A 20,748-nucleotide genomic window follows, 5' to 3' on the forward strand; every position below is an offset into this window, starting at 1 on the left:
AAGGTTTACAGCTGGGTCCTGAGCCCCAAAAGGTTGAGAACTATGGCCTTAGGGTGCCTTTCATCTTGATGTACTAGACCAGCATGATCCTATGTAACACGTCAGTCTCATTTAAGCACAATGGGTTGAGTAAGGGGCTTAGGCCTAGCGCTGCTCCTCTGCTCAGAAGTCAGCTTCACCCTTAAAGCATTCCTGCCTTTAGGTAAGATGGCCAATTTTCTGGTCTGAAACTTCATGGCATTACACTTAATTCTTTTCATTTTAGGTTCCTGGTTGGAATCTGCTCCCCACTCAGCTGGCTGCTGATGGACTATTCCCGGTGACTTTACTGGCTTCGCTTCTCATTTCCAGCCGCCAAAAAAAGCCGTTTGTTTGAGGTAGGGAATCCACGTATTTCAGCACCTGCTGTTATAAACTGCATTGGCACGAGCTTCATGCAATTAATTGCCTTCAGGAACTGCCAGCCCTGAGAGAGCATCTCACTCAACCCCGTGCTGGCCAGACTGTCAAAGGCCAGAAAGCAGGTTTGCTGGGCCATTTCCTGCCAGCAATTTCAAGACATCGCTGTGTGTGTATGTGTTTGTGTGTGTGTGGTTTATTATCTTTTCAACACATTTATCAAGGTCCCTAGAGGTTAAAATAGAAGGAAACTGAGTGTCTCTGGGCAGAAAAACAAGCGGAAACTGGAACAAAGTGTTTTTTCCTCAAAGCAGGAGTTTCTTGACAGCAGGGGACTGAAAGGCTACAGAGTTGATTTAAGGTTCCTCCTATTCCCCAGCCCATCAAGAAACTACTGTCAACTGATAATGAAGTGATTGGAAATACGCTACTCCCAGGCAGGGAAACAAGCACAAAGAACCAACAATGAACACCTTTCCCTTTTCGTCCAGGAGCTGCATACGTTTAATCTGCTACATGCTTAATATCTGTACACGTATCTTTCCAGTGCTCCAGTTTTTTAATCCTGCCCTGCCTAGAAGTCCTCTTCTGCCCTCAACCTCAAACCGTTAAATACTGTTCAGTCAGAAGATGGTGCTGCCCACGGATTATGTAAAGCAGAATAAAACTTGGTGAGGTAGCACCATCCTCTTTTGAAATGGGATAAAGTCTGTGACAATGACAAGTGCCAGCTTATTGGAGTATGTTGGAAATTTTCAGTTTTGCTGGGGGAAAAGAAGATGGAAATTTCACCCACCTGAAAAACTGCAAAAATTCTGTCCATTTGTTGGCAAAATGTTGATGAAAAATGACAACGAAATTTTATATTTCAAAATTTTTGACCAGCTGAAGAGCTGGAAATTTTCAGAAAGTTTTCATGAAAGTTACAACCTGTTTTCTGGCCAGCTCTAACATTTGTGTGTGTGAGTTCACGAGGGATATTTTAACAGACTTATTGAATATGAGACAGGTGCTTACCCGCAATGCCCAATGCCAGTCTCCTGCTACTTGCTTCACGCTTGATCCAGTGATGTATCCCAAACCACTGCAAAAAGTACAAAGAAGGGAGCCAGTTTTAATAAAGTGCTATCGGTGTAGCTGTTCTCAAAGAACGTGAAATGCAGACAAACAGTCATGGTCAGCTGCTGAGTCTGCAAGTACCCTTTTCCTGCAGAGACAAGAGTAAGCATCACTAAAAGCAGAAAAAGTGGAGAACATGTGACTTCTAACAACATGACGGGACCAAATATCCTCTAGTTTGATGGAAATTTAGCTACTGATCTGAACTTCACTGCAGGCCCTTTGCCCTGTAAGGGGTTGAAACAAAGCCCTAGGATCCAAAGACTGTCCCATTCAGATTCCTACATCACACCAATCACTGCAATAAGCTGAGCACCTGTGTTTTTGGGCCCAGACCTAGAATTAATAAGAAGTGCCATCAAGTTTATACTGCACCAAACCATTTAAATGCCATCTGTTAATTTAACAGCAGTTGTTCCCAAATATGCATCAAGAGACTGTTTTTTATAAGTTCATACCAAAAATCTTGGAAGAACAAGCACATAGGGCTGATAGGCGAACATCATAAACCTGTCAGGAGGTTAGAGAAACCAGCAGACTTTCAGCCAGGTATCACAGAATTATGATCAGGTAATAAAAGGCAGCTCTAGCTGAGTGGTCCAACTGGTGAACCGCAGTGATGCTTCCCTATAACAAACGAACAGGCACGAAATCCATCTTTCGGAAATGCCAGCATTCAGCGCAAAGGCTGCCTTGGGTAAAAGCTACCAGAGCTGTTCCAGGGCGGCTGGCTGTTGCCAGACACATTTATTGTACAGCTTTCTAAGCCATGAAGGCACCTGAGTTACCATCAATACCATTCGGGTACTGAGCCATTCACAGATATGGCTCCAAAACCAAACCACGGATCCAAACTCCGTTAGACTTTGGAAAAAATCAGGTCCAGAGCCAGATGGGGCAACTGGGGCCCATTTCTAGCCATTTGCCATTATCAAGCATGTTTGTCTTTGGAAGGAATTGACTTGTTGCCAACCACTGCTCAGCTCAATTCTCTACTTAAGTGTTCAGTTTCCGAGGGCTGTTTAGAAAAAGTTATTTCCATTAGTTAAGGACCAGCCATTTCTTCTTCCTGAAGAGCAAAAGAATGTTTCAATTTTTGTTTCAAGGTTACTACAGTAAGTTCTAGTTGGCGTATCGCCACCCTAATCCAGATGTTTTTCACTGCAATGGTGGAGTTAACTGCTGTCCAGGTTTTCCCTTTCTGGAAATGAACTTACTGTGCCACTTCTTCAGAGGAAGTCATCTGCTTCTGGGAATCTGGATCCACATTGTCTGAGCCCACCCTGTCTACAACCTCACAATGCAGGGTCAACCATTGTAAAACATACAGGATCTCTCTAGTCCCAGCAATCAGATACTGCACTGGGCTGATAAGGGAACTCAATTGAAAGAAAGTGCCAGGGGAAATAATTACTCAAAGACTGAGTCTGTCTGTTACATTCATCAGGAGACTATGGGCTGTATGGTCCTAGACGACTCTGCGTAAATTGAAGCGTGAATGCTCCTTACAGCAGCTCTCCTCAGCCTTGTCTACATTAGACTTTTAAAAGTAATTTCCCACAGTGGTCGCTGCAATGGTGGGAGTACTACCACAGACTGGCTACTGTGGTTTTAACCACTGGGTCCTCTAGAGCGTCTCAGCCAAATTTTGCAGATTCAAGTAGGTCGGAGTTTGAATGTAAGCTAAAGAATACTTTGGAAAGGCCAAAATTTCAAGAGCTAAATTGTGCCTCTGACCTGCACTCTCCAATATTCACATGCCTTAGGGAGATGTGCCTGCAATTACACTTGCACAGTTTTGACCATTTAGCCCTTAGTACCTTAACCTAATGACTCTTCTAGAGTATATGGTAACTTGGAGGAACTTGACTCAAAAAGGCCCATATCTCAAATGAATATAAACAGCAACTAAGAGAACTGGTATAATATTATTCATCAGTTATACAAGTAACATTGCTGTTATTCCAAAAACGTATATGCTGAATAGTTATTTTCTGTTTTCATCCAGCTCTGTTAATTAGTAATACCTCACCTTTATTCCAGGCAAGGGTCTTAAACGAACGTGGACCTGAATCAGTGGCAACACAGGTATAAGCACCTCTTTCTTCTAAGCAGCCCCTACTCTAGCCATCAGTCTGCAAACTCTTCCCTTACAAAACAATTCAAATCTAAGAAAATGTGTCTTTCTTGTCAGCCGCTTCGGATGTATGGTAATTCAAGAGAACAGCAGTGGACTGGTTACCTGCCAAGAGGGATTGCAAAGTAGAAGACAGACAGCATGAGGGTTCTGGTGTTTTTGGTGAAAAGGTCTCCTATGATGGTGGGAGCGATGGTGGAATAACTGGCTTCACCGATGCCGACCAAACCTCGTGAAAGGACGAGGAGCCAGAAATACTGAGGGAAGTAATAAGAAAAAAATTAATCAGTCTTCAAAATGGTTCATAATGAAACAGTCCACAGGGAAATGCAAGCCCATGTGACCAATGGATAACACTTACTCCCCTCATCCCACTGTCACTCTTACCACTGCTCCTTGTGTTTCTGTTCCCAGGGAAAATGTCAGTGCCATATTTCTGTACTGGTTTACACATATTTTAAAAAATAACTGTAATAATAAACCCTTGCCCTAATTGACATTCCAGAAGATGTTCCAAACATTGGCAGCTAATATGGTTAAAGAATGGGAAGCAGGAGATTCTCATTTCACTCCCAGGGGGAGGCTCAACCATAGGAGGTTTATGGGTATAGACAGAGCAACCCTACAGAAGGTTTGCGGGGAGCTGAGCTGATGACGACTCTCATATTTGGAGGTCTTAAATGATGTGTATAAATCCTCTGTATCCAAGTTGCCACAGAGCACTGGGCTGAAAAGTCAATCCTGGTGCAATTTTTAAGACTCTTCAAAAAGTATGGAAGGGCTTCTCCTGTCGGCATAGATAATCCACCCCCCCGAGATGCGGTAGCTATGTGGACAGGAGAAGCTCCCGCATTGACATAGCACTGTCTATACTGGGGGTTAGATCGGCATAACTACATCGCTCAAGGGTGTGGATTTTTCACACCCCCGAGTGACTTAGTTATACTGATATAGGTCTGCAGTCAGTGTGCTGCTTATCAGTAACAACAGCGGATTCAGGGACATCCTATGCAATTGTACCCATTGCACAAACGTAAATCCGGCAACAGAAATCACTTGGAAACAAGTGCACTCTCTGCAAGCAGTGGGCGTGAGCAGACTGAATACAGACCAGAATATGTCAGGAAAACGTGAGCTGCAACAAACTGAAATCTAATGCAAGCCAGCATGGAAGAGGAAAAGGAATTTTCTACCGACGTCGCGGAACTAAGGGAACGTATTTTCCTGCTGGTGGCTCCCCTCGCACCTGACATTGTATAAGACACTGTACGCGCCTGCTTTTCAAGCAAGCTCCTCTGCACGCTTGCAGCTTTCTGGCTGCAGCTGTTTGCGAGCCCGGTTTATGCCACTTCGACGCCTAACTACCTGATGCACGAGCACAATCAATACTTAGGCATCGAAGCAACGCGAGCTGCACTCAGAAACAACTCCAGGTGCAGAAATACAACAGCACTTAATTGCAGCTGCCGACTAAGGACAAAGAAAAGGGCTGGGGAAAGCCAAATTTTAAATATCTAACCCTTACAGGTCCCCATATACTGTCACTTTTGTTAGCCAGTAGGTCACCTGGGAGAGTTGGAGCCATATGGATTACACTCGTTCCTCAAATGCAACGGTGAGTATGTATTATTGATCCCCCTTTACAAAGGGGAAACTGAGTCAGTGAGAGGGCAATTTGCCCTAGGTCACACAAGTCTCAAGTAGTGCTGGGATTGGAACTCAGGTCTCAGGTTCCCTACTCTAACCATGCAAAGTCCTTGCTGAGATGAGCTGAGAAGATGGGCGCTGAAGCACCTGCTTTACCATATATACACCTGCTGGTAGACAACTCCCGTGCGCTTCCTCTAAACACATTAACAGTGCCTTGCACAGCCACCATCAACTGCTTATTTTGACACCAGTTCTACCTTGGTACGCATTTTCTGAACGCAATTATAACTTGCTGGGTGTTTGCAATTACAGGTATAATTAAATGTCTCCTCTAGCCCTGTCATACTGAACAGATGCACGTGGGTGCCTGCAGAAAGGGCAATATCATGACTCAAACCAGTTAAATTAGGTCCATTGCCCAATGCTAAACCATTCAGGAATGCTGTGGAGATACACTGCCTGCGACTGGCACACTGGTAGCCAATGTGGTTGGGATAAGCAGCATTATTCATATACATGCTGAATGCATTAGTGAGGCAGAATTAGAACTGGGCAAAACTGGAGGCTGGTTTTGGTTTGCACACGTTCATCCGCTGGTTTCGGTTTGCACACATTCATCCGCTGGTTTCTGGTGTTGCAAAATCAAAACCAACCATGGTTCAGATACGATGGAGATGGGGTTAAGGAGGCTCAGTTCCAGACCAATAACCAGTAAATATGAAATGTCAACCATGACAGGAAAGTGGCCATCTTGCTGACATACAGGACCTTTCTAAAACTTTATCTATACGAAAATACCACCAGAGAGATACAGCAACAAGTACAATTCTCAATAACCATTCTGCATGGGGTTTACTCTGACCATTGCTACAGCAATGGTGACCTCTCAAATCTTGCCTACAAATCTTGTGCAAAGCTTTCTCCCTGTTGTTAACACCAGCTCAGCTCCACCAATATTGATAACGTTGGGCGTCCTAGTGCACTGAAAACACCGGCAACCCCTGGTAGCCTATCCACATCAGGACTCATTCTCACACAGAGAGCCAAATCCCCTTTCCAGTATTTCTGCCACACTCTCTCTCATGCTTTGAGAGTCTGAAGATGTCTACACTACAACAGCATAGCTGTGCCACTGTAACGCAGATGCTTCCTACACTGATGGAAGGGAATTCTTCCATCAACCTAACTGCGTCTGCAGTGGGGGTTAAGTCAATTAACTACGTTGCACAAGATGCAAAATTTTCCACAATCTGAAATGATGTAACTAGGTTGACCAAAATTTTAGGTGCAGACCAGGCCTGAGTGATGAATTTCTGACACTAGATGGTGATCAACATAAGACTCGCATAAGAGAAAAGCAGTATATAAAGATGTAAGCATGTAGTGAACCAACAGGAAGTCCACAGATGTAGTATATATAAAGAGACGTACCATACACATACATTCATAATTCTAAAGGCCAGAAAGGACCACGTGATCATCTATTCTGACCTCAGACCTGCATGTCTCTTCCCCATGGGTGGGCAGGATAGTTTCCATTAGGTTGAGTCCCTTTCTTTCTGTTGCTTTTCCTTTTTGTCACACCCCGAGGCTTGGGCAGAACAGTGAGACACATACCCTGGCCACCCTGTCTGCTCTGGACCAAACTGCCTCTGAGAACAACATGAGTAGCAGAGTGGGAATTGTTAATCAAATTTTACCCTTTCCCAAATAAGGATTGGTATGTATTAAAGAAGTTTATTCCTTCAAACATTACTGCGTAGTTCTTCCATAATTTGTTCCCCTGTGCAAACGCTTCTAATTGTGCTGGGGGATTTTAAAAGCCTGAGTCAGCTTTCAGCACCTAAGCATATTTTATATGCATACAAATTAAGACCAGAAACATCAAGGTTTTGGTGCTTTTTTCCCTGGGTCAGTGATGACAGACAACTTGATGGAATTTTTGGACACTTAAGAACGGACAAAGCAAACACTACATTTTCAATAAAGGTTAATGATCACACTCGGGAGTATGGGTTTGCCATTGCTTCCCATCATGTCTGCCAATGACCCCCCTGGCACCTGAGGATGTATCCCCCAGAAGCGAATGCAGTGTGCAAATCCACATCCCTCCATTTGCTGCACTCTCAAGCCCTAGACAGACCAGCACAATTCCAGCCAAGGCGCTAGAAGCACCAAAGTGGGGGTAGAGACAGCAGGAGAGGGAGCAGCCAATCTGCAAGGCCTAATCCCCTGGAATTCCCCCTGCTCAGCTTTTCTATACCACAAAGGGACGTCAGCAAGGTAGGGTTCAGGTGCACCACAAGCTGACATGGTGGAGAAAGGATGAAGGCTGGTAGAGATATGGTGCCTCTGCCACTCTTGTTGGACACTCCCCTGAAAGCCACGTCACCACAGGGCGTACCACCTAGAGGGGGCAGTGGAATGGATGGCAGCAAGGCAGGAACTGTGGACCTGGCTCTTCTCTTCCAGTCTCTTTAAGGGAAAATGTGGCCTTTCTCCAAGTTCCCAGGGCTTTACTGCTTTGTCCACACATCCCATTGCTGGAAATACAGGGTTGTACATAGTCGTAACTAAAAAAAAAAAAGGAGTTTTAGAAGATGTATAAATCTTTATGATTCAGGGCATAAGCCAACCACTAAGAGGGGCTGGCAAGTAATTTTCTCTGGGGGTAGGCTATCCTGTAACTGCCCACTGCTGGGTTTCTTGCACCTTCAGCTGGGCTGACGGAGAGGGGACACTGGGCTAAGAGGTCCCTGGACTGATCCATTCTGCCAAACCCTACAATCCTGTTGAAAACTAGACACCAAATCGAATCCTTACTCAGTTCTTAAACAGGCACAACACACACCGCAAAAAACAGTAAGGGCTTCATTATTGGACTCTACAGTATTTAAAAGGCACCAAGGCATTGCAATTTTCTGTAGCACACACACAAGAGGTTTACATTAACATCTTCATACTGTTTCTATTCCTGATCTCACACATCACATCAGAATTCAGTGGGCCAGGACATCCTTTGACTAAGCTGTACATGTGACTGCCTTTTATCATGTTTGAACGAAGCCCCTAATTACACATTTAGCCCAGTGGCACAGACCACTGAGTGAGTAATGTAGGTTTTAATAGGTCTAATAGTGATCTTACCTCTTTCTCTTTAAATAAGTTAACAAAAGGAATTAGGCCACAGTTCTCTACAAGATTAGTTGCCACTGATAAACCTATAATCTGCCAAAGTATGCATAAAACGCTGAAGAACCAGCCATGTCTAGAGAGCCATGTGATCCGTAAGCCTGGTCATTAAGCATCTGAATCTGAAGTAGCTGTAAAGCATCCCATAATACAAAGGAAATATTGGCTTGTCCAGATTAGGGAAATATGCGCCGGTCTAACTATATTCAGTGCTTAAAGTGGTCTGAAAAAAGCATGTGTGTGTGTGGGGGGGTGTCTATTATTTCCTAAAGAAATGGAAGTGACATCACAACGGCCTCTCCCCCTAATCACCACATCAATTCTGCACCCCAGGCTCATCTCAGTTCCTCCTGCAGCTCCTAGGCCTCTTCACCCTGCCTGTTCTGTCCCCGGTAGGGGTGGGACTGAAGGAGGGGAGAACACGGCCTACTTCTGCAGCAGCTCTGATTGACTGCTCTGCCCCAGGAGGTGGGGTAGTGGGGAAAGCAGCCAGGGCTGAAATGTGCGCCCCTCAGCAACCTGGCCAGAGCTTGAGAAATTTTATTTGCTGGGCCCATAACCTAGCACACTTTAAGCACTGACTACATTGGAGTGGCTGCACCAGTGAAAATCCCTAGTATAGATGCACTGCAGGTGTGCAATCCATGTTTTGCACTGGTGCAACCTTGTCCACAACACAGGATTGCAACAGTATAGCTACATCAATTACAACATGTGAACATATTCTTCCATCTGACAAACACACAGAGTTGACCTCCTAAAGATCCCATTTTTAATTTCCTTAAAGGAGGCTCAGCTCCATTTAACCAGGGCGTGGACTGCTGAGAGTTGCTAACATGGCATTATGATTATACACATGAGGCATAATTCAGCATGAGGAGTCAGACGGGACCCGTATTTTCTGACCAGACGAATAACACTTTCTGCTGTGTTCCATTAACAGCTTTCCCAAACAGATCAGCACTGTGTTAGGTTCTAATGATTGAAGTTGACATACCACACCTTCTGCCGTAGGTATGCAAAGGCGTTCCAAAATCATGATACTAGCCAGAATAGCAATGTGCTTCTCCAGTACCAGTACTGTGACTAATAGGACTGGCAGCTCTGAAATCACAGTTCAAATTTGAGCTCATAAATAGACACTCCCTAGGAGAAGTGAGCAATGACGCGGCATGACAAACTCAGGTGACATATTTCTTTAAACTCCCCTGCAAAGACGGAATCATGTTTACGAACCTGCGGGTTTCCAAACTGCACAGGGACATCCTCCCTTTGAGAAAGATGAGTAGATACTGGAGACAGCTGTAAGTTATTTTTGGAGACATGGTGGGGTGACAGTCGTTGCTTATGGTGGAAGAGATGGCCCTAACAATAAACTCCTGATCTGAACCCCGCAAAAACTTTTATAGGTGTTGGAAATCCATAACTGAATAATGGATAAAACAAAAATCCTGGATCCAAACATCCCAGAACATTCTGGATTCATATCTAGATTTGGAATGGCAATGATATGTGCCTCAACTTTATTATACACCTGCCCACAAGAGTGCTCTATCCTACAATTTCATGCATTGTCAAATTAATTTAAAAAAGAAAACATTTTGGGGGAGATGAAGAGGGGAAGATATTTAGTGAAGATGAAAGTTGCTCTGTGAACAATCCGGGAGAATGGGGTCTTCTGTAGAACATGTACAGGTCAGGCCGATAGAGACTGAATTTTAATATCATCTGATGGCCATTTCAGGATCTATGAACTGGGAGATCTTTGTCTAGCTCCTCAAGAAGACATGTCCATGCCATGCAAACTACCTTAACAAGAGGCATCTAGCCCCTTGTTGGGAGTGCCAGCACAGATGCCGAAGTCTGAATGAGCCAGGAAGATAAGCCAGAAACTGAGGGCCAGCATATAAGCAGGGTGCTGTCCATGAAAAACTGGCTCCCCTCTAGGACTGAGGGCATGCTAGGAACTTGTTCAGACACAACAGGTAACCTGTATTAGAAAAGGAAATTTAACTAATATAGAAGTATAAAGCCTGAGGATGTGTCTTCACGTTTATCTTCTGTGTAACTTTTACATATTTTACATATTTCCTTACTATTTCATCTTTGAATCTATGATTTTTCAATTAAATAAGCTTTTTGTTTATTTTTTACCACTAGCTTGCCTCTACTGTGCAAACTGTATGAGTGTATCCCCCTGAACTGATAACTGGGGCAGGTTTCACTCCTTCGAGTGTGACAAACCATAAGGGCAAAGTCTGAGTATCTAGTGGTGAAGAACTCAGGGAGATGAATTTGTGGGGTAATGGGGTGGGGTCTCAGGAGCAGAAGGGCTGTTGGAGTTCACCCTGCAAGGAGTAATAGGTGGGTGGAAGCCAGAGTGAGACGAATTTGTGGGGTAATGGGGTGGGGTCTCAGGAGCAGAAGGGCTGTTGGAGTTCACCCTGCAAGGAGTAATAGGTGGGTGGAAGCCAGAGTGAGACCTTTATTCTTGCAGGCTGGCAACTGCCGTCAGAGCTTGATCTTAAGGCATGCAAAGTTACAAGACAAAGGTGTGTGTGTGTGTGGGTGGTTTGAGGCTATGAGTTATCAGCACTGATGCAAAGCTATGAATTTACCAGCATTCACTTCTTTGTCTTAGACTTGCAAGGGCACATAGAGGCTTGGGTGATGGGCACTTGCTTGGCAGATGCACTTATAAACAACCCTCTCCCCCCTACAAATCAGCTCTCATCAGACATGAGTCACATTCACAGAGTGGCCTAGGGGAAGCTTTCACTGCAGCTGCCAGTTCTGTTCCCATCTGGTATATTTAGGCTTGGCAAAATTCAATTTTTTTGAAATAATTTCAACAGATAATATCAATGTTTATTTTTAAGCATTTTTACATTTTTTATGGATTTAAATTTTCACATTTGTGGGAAATTTTTTTGGGGGGGGTCAAACAATCAATTAATGACAGCTGATATTGAGATTCAAAAATTTAAAGCTTTATAGTTATTAAAACACAAATTGCCAACATCACATATCAAAATATACACAGTAAATATCTTTACATGAAACTAAGACGTTCTGAAGCAGCATTTTTCTTACTTTGCCTTCCTGTACATTTCAACGATTACGAAAGGAACTGTTTTTTGGGTCAGTTTGTGTGGGTTTGGTGAAATCAACCAATGTACTGATAAAACTCCATTCCTTCCAAGCTTAGGTTTATTAAGTAGTTTTCAGCACTCCTCATCCTCCCTCTCTCACCATACCCTTCTCACCCCATCCAGGCTGTCACTAAATCCTAGTTTCAGTTTCTCCAAAATCTGACCTTTCCTTTGAGACATAGTCTGCCCAGAAAAGTTACATCAGCCTAGCTATGTCGGCCAGGGCGCAAAAAAACCATAGCACTGACCAACCTAGCTAGGCCGATACAACCCTCCATGTAGACTCAGCAAGGTCAATGGAAGAGTGCTTTTGGCAACATAGCTCACTTGGTTCAGGAAGGTATTGTTCCTACACTGACAAAAAAAACAAACCCTTCTGTCAATGGAGATTGTGTCTACACTTCAGGGCTATGCCGGCATAATTACGGCGATGGTCTCCGTAGGACAGACATACCCGCAGGGCATGCAGAACACTAACAGTGCTGCACCCGTGCCACTGTAGAACAGACACGACAGCGACAGAAGGGCCTGAGAGTTGGTAGCTAGGTCGATGGAACAAATCTTCTGTTGACCTAGCACTGTCCCCACCAGGGCTTGGGTTTGGTTTGACTCCACCTAATTTTGTAGTGCAGTCCAGCCTTCAGCCTCTACTGAAAAAATCCTTTTCCACACCTCAGGTCATCTCTGGTCTCAAGTACTGCAGTCTCCTCCTCACTGGCCCCTCTCACCTTTCACATCAAGCTCAAGCTACTTGTCCTTCCCCGCCTTCTTCATGGCTCTTCACCTCCATCTGTGACTATGGCCTGGTCTACACCAGAAAATGAGGTCAACCTAGCTATGTTGCTCAGAAGCATAAAAAACCCACACCATGAGCTACGCAGGTAAGCCGACCTAACTCCCAGTGTAGACAGTGCTGAGGTGATGGAAGAATTCTTCTGTCAACCGTACTACTGTCTCTCAGGGAGGTGAACTATCTAGCCCTCAGTCTCAGGTCTCGTTCTTCCTGCTCCCCCTCAACACACACACTTGACATGTCCTCTTCCTTCTCTCTTCAGTCTCATCTACGCTGGAACTGGAGAAACTGAGCATTAGTTTTAGTCCATACCTTTAGTGATTTCAATACAAGCCTGTGTGTGGACACTCTTATTTCACTATTGCATCAAGAGGACACGTTTATTCCCAAATTAGAGTGTCTACACACAGACTGCATTGAAATAACTAAAGGGTGTAGATTAAAACTGATTCAGTTACTTCAGTTCCCAAGTCTGTGTGTGGACAAGCCCCCAACGAGCAGCTGGTAAAATAAGCAGGAAACTTGTGTTTGATTTTGCAAAGAGCGCCTGCAGCTTCAAGAGTCTGTGAAGCTTAATCCTGCAAGTAAGTGTGTGTGGGGAGTTGGGGGGGACGGACAACAGCAGGGTGCACAAGTGGGGCCATTAAGATTAAGCTCAGCACACGGAGTGATAGTAAATCTCAAGCCCCTTGCACACCCTTACGCACAGGATAAAAAAGGAGCCAGGCTGGAGTACAGGTATCTAAAGAGGTCTGTGCTTCAGTGTGATCCTCAGCATGCTAATTAATGAGGCGTACAGCTCTGCGCTCCCCTCTTCAGTCTCAATCCTGCTCACTCCAGCAGCTTGAGTGTTTCTGAAGAGCCATGTGCCTCAGATTGGCCAGTGGCACAGAAAGCCCTCTCTAAAACACTGTTTTCCAGCAGGTGAAGCCCTTTCAAATCTCCCCCAGGCTCAGCTTTTACATACAGTAATTTACTCCTGCTCTAAGATTATTTCAGTCACATTTTATATTTAAGAGCATTTTTCTAAAGGGTTAACAAATGACTACTAAATGTTATTACGCATGTTACAGACATGAGCAGTACCTGTTCTAGATTACTGAGCTGTCAGCCTCTAACAATTGTTTAATCATTTATTCAAGTGTCTATTGACTTATTAAGCCTTTAGAAACTACCCTTAATATAAATGGTGGCTGATTTTTCTAGTCTCAATAAGCTAAAATCAACACCTCAGTTTTAACCGATTTCCACTGCTTTAAGTATCCCAGAAGCTCTCAGTATCACGCACCTGTCTTTAGAACACGCCCCCTTCCGAAGAGTTTGGCTGCTATTAGTATCCCACTAGGAGAGAAAGGATTTCAGCAAGGAGAAAAGGAAGAAATTATATTTAAATATAACAGCGAGGGAGGGAGACGATGCTAAGTCCTCTAGCCTCTGCTCTAATTGTTCCTAGTATTTGTTAATAGCTTTAGCTCTCCCTGGTGACTTGTTCAGTCACATTTGATTGAATATGGAGGGTTTTATTTGGAAATGTACTTGGGATTTGCTTGAGATTCTGCCTGATTAAAATCCCCTCTAACTTTGTCAGATTTACACCACTAGTTAGTACAGAAACATATCCAGTGAAGGGAGCTTGGTGGGAAGTTCCATCCTCATTACTTGCACCCTTAGACCAAGATTTTTTACAAATGGGTGTCTACAGGTATGGCTCTAAGTCTCTATTTAGGCAACTAATTAAGCATTCGGATCTTCAAAAAAAAAACACCACCAACAACAAAAACAAACAAGCAAAAAAACCCCAAAGAGTACTGTGCATCCCATAGCTCTTACAAGTCTATTCAAACTCAACAGGAGCTGCTGGGTGCTCATCATTTACAAAAACCAGGCACCTATTTCAGTATCTGAATACAGATTTAGGACTGAGATTTTCAAAGCTCCTTAAGGGATGTCCAATTTCCATTCAGATTTCAAAGTCTCAGCCTTGGAAGCCTGACTTCAGGCACCCACTGTTGAAGGTCTTGGTTTTAATGCAGAAGACCTCAATCTGCCCCCATTTCTAACCTGTCTGGAGCCTTGGAGACTCTGCCTTCATTCACATTTCAGACATTTTCAGGTAAAAAAAGCAAAACTCTAAGCCCACTCCGCACCATCATCTGATTAAGTAATTTAATTAGAGGGTCCAAATGACAGCCTCAGTATAGGCAAACGCAGCAATTCAGTTTGGTAACTGAAGTACCTCTCATTTGACTGTGCTGTCTTGCAATAGAAATATTACTTGACACTCACACTGGCAAATTTTATATGCTTCTTGGTTTAGCCTACTGATCGTTAATGGGCCTGAAATGGAACTGAAAGGAACACAACAGATCAACTTGCTTACTCACCAAAATATCATAAGGTGCAATGTTACCTAGATGGCTGCTTATAAAGTATAGCTTAGATGGCTTAAAGAGAGAGGAACATTAGAAACATACATTACTGGGGCTTGGTAGAACATTGAGTAAACGCATTAGCCTTTCCTCATCCCTGAAGGTCTGAGTTAAGCTACAAGCAGAGAAGGAGCCTGGCAGTACTATGCATAATTGGACCTTCCAGAACCATCAGCCCTGGAATAGCTTGATAGCTGTGGGTCAGAAGCAAGCTGTTTTCACATACTTGTGAGGTGGTAAACCTTGCACTAGCATTTACAACGAACACTTCTGGCTCTAGCCAATGCTATCAGTCCCTCACTTTGACAAGCACAGATATCCAACATATTCATCTGAATGGGAAACAGGAGATCGACACAGTCTGCTCTTAACAATAAAATAGACCCAAGGTTTTTGATGCAAAAGGACAGTAAGGGCAAAGTTTTCAAACTTGGGTACTCAGAACAAGGCACTTAAACAGATATTCAAGACACCAAATAAAAGTGGCCAAATTCTGTGGGATTCAGAGCCATTCAGAGATAATTTCCATGGGAGCTGTGAGTCCCCAGCAATGCTGAAGATCAGTTCACTTATTTAGGCAGGCAAGTACAAAAGAATTGTCCTAGGGCTTGTCTTCACTACTGGGGTTAGTTGACCTAACTTATGCTACTCCGACTATGTGAATAATGTAGCTGTAGTCGACGTAGCATAGGTCAACTTACCCCAGTGTCTTCACTGTGCTGTGTCAATAGATGCTCTCCGGTCAACTTTTACTCTTCTCGGGGAGCTGGAGTACCAGAATCGACCCAAGTGAGCTCTAGACCCACTAAATTGACACCCGCTGCACCAATTGCAGCAGCATGGATCTCCCAGTAGTGAAGACATGACAAGCCCTAAGTGTATGCATTCTAGAGACTGGGCAAGACTTCCTACAGTCCATGAAAGACACAGATTTTAATGAAATGCCTTAGATGATGACATGAAATTACTCAAGAACTAAATTTCTTACCATCCGTACCCTTACCAAGTATTGTATTCAGCTACGGTTTAGCTCATTTGTGCCTATTTTACTGTGTAATGCTAAAAGCCTAAGTGCATGAATAAGACAGACTAAGTGGGCAAACTGGTTCAGATATACTGGAACCTCCCCGAACCTTCACCCATCCCCTCTATATTAACTTTTTTATCTGCCTTCCATTTTCATACTCCTCTGACTCTTCCCGTTTCTACCTGGGACTGGTAGAAACACTGCAAGGGAGGTTACTCTTGCTTTTAGCATCAGCTGTAAAGTCATGCACAGGTTTCCAGTGTGAAATCAGTGTCTCTCTTAATTCCCCTTAACTGGCTTCTCCCCACTACTTGCCTTCATTGAACAACCTTTATATTGCAGGCTTGATGCACTATTAATTGGCAAAATATCCTCATGCTGTAGGTTCATTTGTAAAACCATCCTGTACTGACACAGGAGCAATCCCATTTAACGGTATTCAGGCATCCGGGTGGATTCTTCTACCATATCCAAAGAGTGACTATGGATACACTCTATTAAGTGCATTTGCAGCTACCGTCTAATGAGATTTCAATCATATGTTCAGTCATGATATTCGGCAGTGTTACTAGGAATTTGCAACTCAAGACCTATTTCATGGGTCTGGTCTTATTACTGGAATCCAGTAATCTCTAAGTGGCAAACCCAGAATTTTCTGCCACATGTGAAACTCCTACACTTAAAAACAAAAAAAAAAGCCAGTGCTTCAAAAGTTTCTGGTGCCAGCAAGACTGAATTTCCCACATTCACACTGTTTGCACATACTCCTAGAACACAGGAGCCCATGTCCGCAGTCTTTATACATTAACCAGTAGGCCAGGCATACTGTGATGACTCATGCAGAGTCATATTCTCCTACATTATGAAAGGGGTTATTGTTTTTTGTTTACAGCGGTGAACACCTGATAGCAGGCTCTCTCTCACCATATCCCCAGTAAGGAATATGGACGAGGAACTTTCACCCACATCTTCCGGGTCCATTTCTCTCTCCACCCTTAAGTCCCTTCCTTCCTTGAATCTACTCAACAGCGTGTGTCTGAACCCGTGTTCACGTGAGTTTAATGATGCCTTCGGTCTCCCATAAATCCTTCTCTTCAGGATGGAGAACGCCACCTTCCAAAGGCCTCCAACCCCTCCTTCTGCCAAGAGTAGACTCAGCCCTAGGTCTTCTAACACGCTCACCACTGGGCCGAGGTAATTATTTCAGTTTTCTTTCTCTCTGTGAAAGATTATTAATCAAGCTGTCCTGAAGCCCTTCCAAGAGTGAGAGCTGGAGAACACCAACCATAAATGACCTCTTCTATTCCCAAAGCAAGGATACATTGGCTTACAACCCCTCTTCAAAGGGATCACTCTTCAAGACCTATATCTGGATAGCCTGAAGACAATCAAACACCAGACTAACTCTCAGGTCTAAATACAATGGAACACAGAGTGCAAGCCAGGGAATAGCACTCACATATTTACCTTCTATCAGATCGTCACAATTTTTCATGGGCTTATCCTACCAACTTGATTGACAATTAAAGAGGCCTAACTTTTTTTTATGCTTCATGGCAATGCAACAATACATGAGTAACCTTATTTCACAATAAAGACACAAACACTGAGATGGCATGATATCACTGTTGTATCATCATTTTATTTCATAGGATACCTGTAGTAAACGCCTTTCCCAACTTAGTCCTGGCCTTCTGCAGTTAAGAACCCACCTGCTCTTGTCCCCACCTCAGACAACTGCCTTTCACCTTCACTTTATCTTCTCAACCTAGGACCACAACTACTGAAGTTTAATGCCTTCTCCTGAAGCTTCATAGGACATGCTAATAGCGAACAGGTTACACGATTGGACAGATGGGCTCATGTAGAACTGATCAATGAAATTGTTTTTAATTGTTCACTTTATTAATATAACTTCATAAGCAAAGTTTTATGAATGAAACAACATTCATTCATAAAACTAGTTACCCCAATAACTGGCTAATTGAGTTTCACTTTCAATCCAACTGCTGCTTAAATCGCTGAAACTTACACTGTTTCAACATTGTAACTTCTGCTCACTGTTTGTCATTCATTATACTTGTCTATATTGTAACTTCTGTTCACTGTTTGCCATTCCTTACACTTGTCCATATTGTAACAAACTCCATTTTTACTTGTCATGGTCTATGTGTGTATATAATGTCTTCTGCAGTTTCCACGGTATGCATCCGATGAAGTGGGCTGTAGCTCACAAAAGCTCATGCTCAAATAAATTGGTTAGTCTCTAAGGTGCCACAAGTATTCCTTTTCTTTTTGCGAATACAGACTAACACGGCTGTTACTCTGAAACCTGTCATTTTAAAATGCTCACTTCATTTTGTAAAAGCTTGCTGCATCCTTCATTTTTGCAAAACCTTGCTGTAATCTTATTAGTTTAGTTTAGATGTGTGAATGAGGTATGTATGGATGATGGAATCAACCTCCAGCCCCAGCCTGTCCTGATGAAATAAAGTGTAAACACCCAATGGCTGAAGATGCAGACAACAGCCCTGACAAAGTAAGAGGAGTCCACCCTCAAAACAAAAGAACAAAAGTACAATTGAAGAAACATCAAAGCCAGGTCTTAGGCTGAAAGTCATGTCTGCAACTGACGGGTGATCAATCACACCGGACCCAGAGGCAGTGTGACACAGCAAGACCTATAGACTCTGGATTCAAACTCAACCCTACAAAAAGGATGGGTGAGATGGAAGACTTTGGAGGGTAACATTCTGCTGCCAACATGGACGGGCATCGGTGCATGTCCAACAGAGGCTCAGCTCTTCCTTATGCCTGGCTTTCCTGGCCAGTTAGCCGCCACAAGCTACGGACCCAAGCCACGAACACACACTACATTCAGGAGCGGTAAATATACAGCAGCTGCAGAACCTGTGCGTGTGTATGAACGAACGTGTGAATGAATGTGAAACTGAATGAAATGTTATAGCTATAACTGACTGCCTACAATGATTCTTTCTGTATTCACAATAAATGTGACATTTTGTCTTATCCCCTTTAATAAGATCCTGCTGGTTTTTATTTTATTGGTATAACACTCATACGTTGAGAGACACTGTACACTCCACCAAATCACGTTTAATTCTCCAGAAAGTTTAAGAACAGTATCACATGGGACTGCAAGGCCACCGCACTCTAGCAAACTGCCAAGTCAGGCTTCCACAGTGTTGAAACGTAGCACGCAATGCCATCAGTAATGAAATGCTGCATACTGGGAAGGCGTGCAGCTGTCTTATCACCATCGTTAAAAGGACCACATGAGGTTTATGGGCATTTTATACGTACTCACTCTCCCCTGTAACATGCATTTAGAAGCTTACAAGCATTTCTGTCCTTGCCAATTCAGTCCTGTTTAATTTAAGGAACATTTCCCCCTCCCTCCATACATCCCCTTAACTTTTTGAACAGGGCTGAAATGAACAATGATAAAAATTATTTATGAAGCACTCCCTAGCACTTAGTAAACATTCAAGGAGATAGGACTGACAGACACGCTAGCACCCTACGCAATATGACATCTCGGGTTGTGCACCATCAAGCTCAGCTCTGAGAATCCACAACAGCTGCAGCAGGACAAACAAAACACTGACGTTACGGGGCTCGCAAAAATAGAGACCGCTTTAAAAATGTATCCTGGTTGGCAATGAATTAAACACAAACACACCCACACACACCCACTGAGCTTCCTCGCTGAATAGCTCAATCAAGTCTAAAGGTCTTTCCCCACCAGACAGCTTAAAAGCTGAGACGGGATGATTTTTGCTCCTTGAAATGTCAGTCACCCTTTCTGTAATTGAAGCTGACTGGCAAGCTTTCCCAACTAATAGAAACACATACAGGGACATGCACAGGGATTTATTTATTCACAGAATGGGACAAAGATACTAAAGACTGCAAAGCTCTTCAGGGCAGGGTCTGTCTTTCTGTTATGTACGTACATTGCCTAGCACAACAGGATCCCACAATTTCAGTTGGAGCCTCTAGCTGCTACCAAGATACAAATAATAAATGAACAATCATCATATACAACTATGTCCATTTAAAGAGACAGGTTCTGATCCTACAACTCCCATAAAGACAGTAGAAGAAGTCTCACTGACTTCCATGGTAGCTGGATCAGGCCAACAATGCGTAGACTTCATGGGGATGTCCTTTACGTGTGCCAAACATTTTTCAATAGCCTAAACATCCAACATCTTCCTAAGCAAAAAGGGGAAATGTATGCACAAGCACACAGATGCACAGAGCCACCTCCTCAGGTCCCTACTCCGTTTTTACTCAGTCCTCATGCAGGCCTGTTGAAGTTAACGAGAGTTTGCCAGAAAAAGGATCCAGCCCAGGGCGTGCGCAAGTCTCCTCTAGCACAGCGTTCTGTCAGGCTCACCCAGAAGGATGCCTGAGCTCCGATTAGCAATCCTGATGTCTCAGTGCTGGCTGCTGTCTTCATTGCCATGAGCTGGCAGGGGCCATGAAAGCCTTTGCGGCAGCGTGCATGAGTTATGCTTACAGTGATTCTGAACGATAGAGACATCTCCTCTGATTTCAGCATCCACAGCATCTCAGGATATTAGACTAGCTAATGAACTCAAGAACAGAGAGCAGCAGACGCACTGTTACGAACAGAACAGTATTGTGCATGCAGTAAAATCCATTCAGAGTTATTTCAAAGGTTTCAATAGGACATGGTGCCGTTCTGCCCCTACCAGCCAGGGAGCTGATATTCTGAGCAGGCAGTCAGGCTCTCACAGAGTGCTCCAGACCCCCGGCGGGGAGAGGAGAGCCAGCAGAGATGGGAACTGTTACTTGAGAAC

General features: G+C 43.7%; 1 protein-coding gene across 3 annotated transcripts in view; it reads right to left on the reverse strand.

Moving 5' to 3' along the window:
• The window catches only part of SPNS2 (SPNS lysolipid transporter 2, sphingosine-1-phosphate), a 176,803-nt gene that overhangs the window by 62,478 nt on the left and 93,577 nt on the right, over positions 1 to 20,748 (reverse strand). For all 3 annotated transcript variants that reach the window (XR_007353145.2, XM_048823826.2, XM_048823827.2), the window contains exons 4-5: positions 3,761 to 3,912; positions 1,417 to 1,483 (exon numbers count right to left, since the gene is read on the reverse strand). Coding sequence is in view for 2 of the 3 variants with exons in the window: in XM_048823826.2 (XP_048679783.1) it covers positions 1,417 to 1,483; positions 3,761 to 3,912 (219 nt within the window). In the remaining variant the exon portion in view is untranslated. The remainder of the gene's footprint in view (positions 1 to 1,416; positions 1,484 to 3,760; positions 3,913 to 20,748) is intronic.

This window comes from Caretta caretta, chromosome 17, assembly GCF_965140235.1.
Source record: "Caretta caretta isolate rCarCar2 chromosome 17, rCarCar1.hap1, whole genome shotgun sequence".
NCBI lineage: Eukaryota > Metazoa > Chordata > Testudines > Cheloniidae > Caretta > Caretta caretta.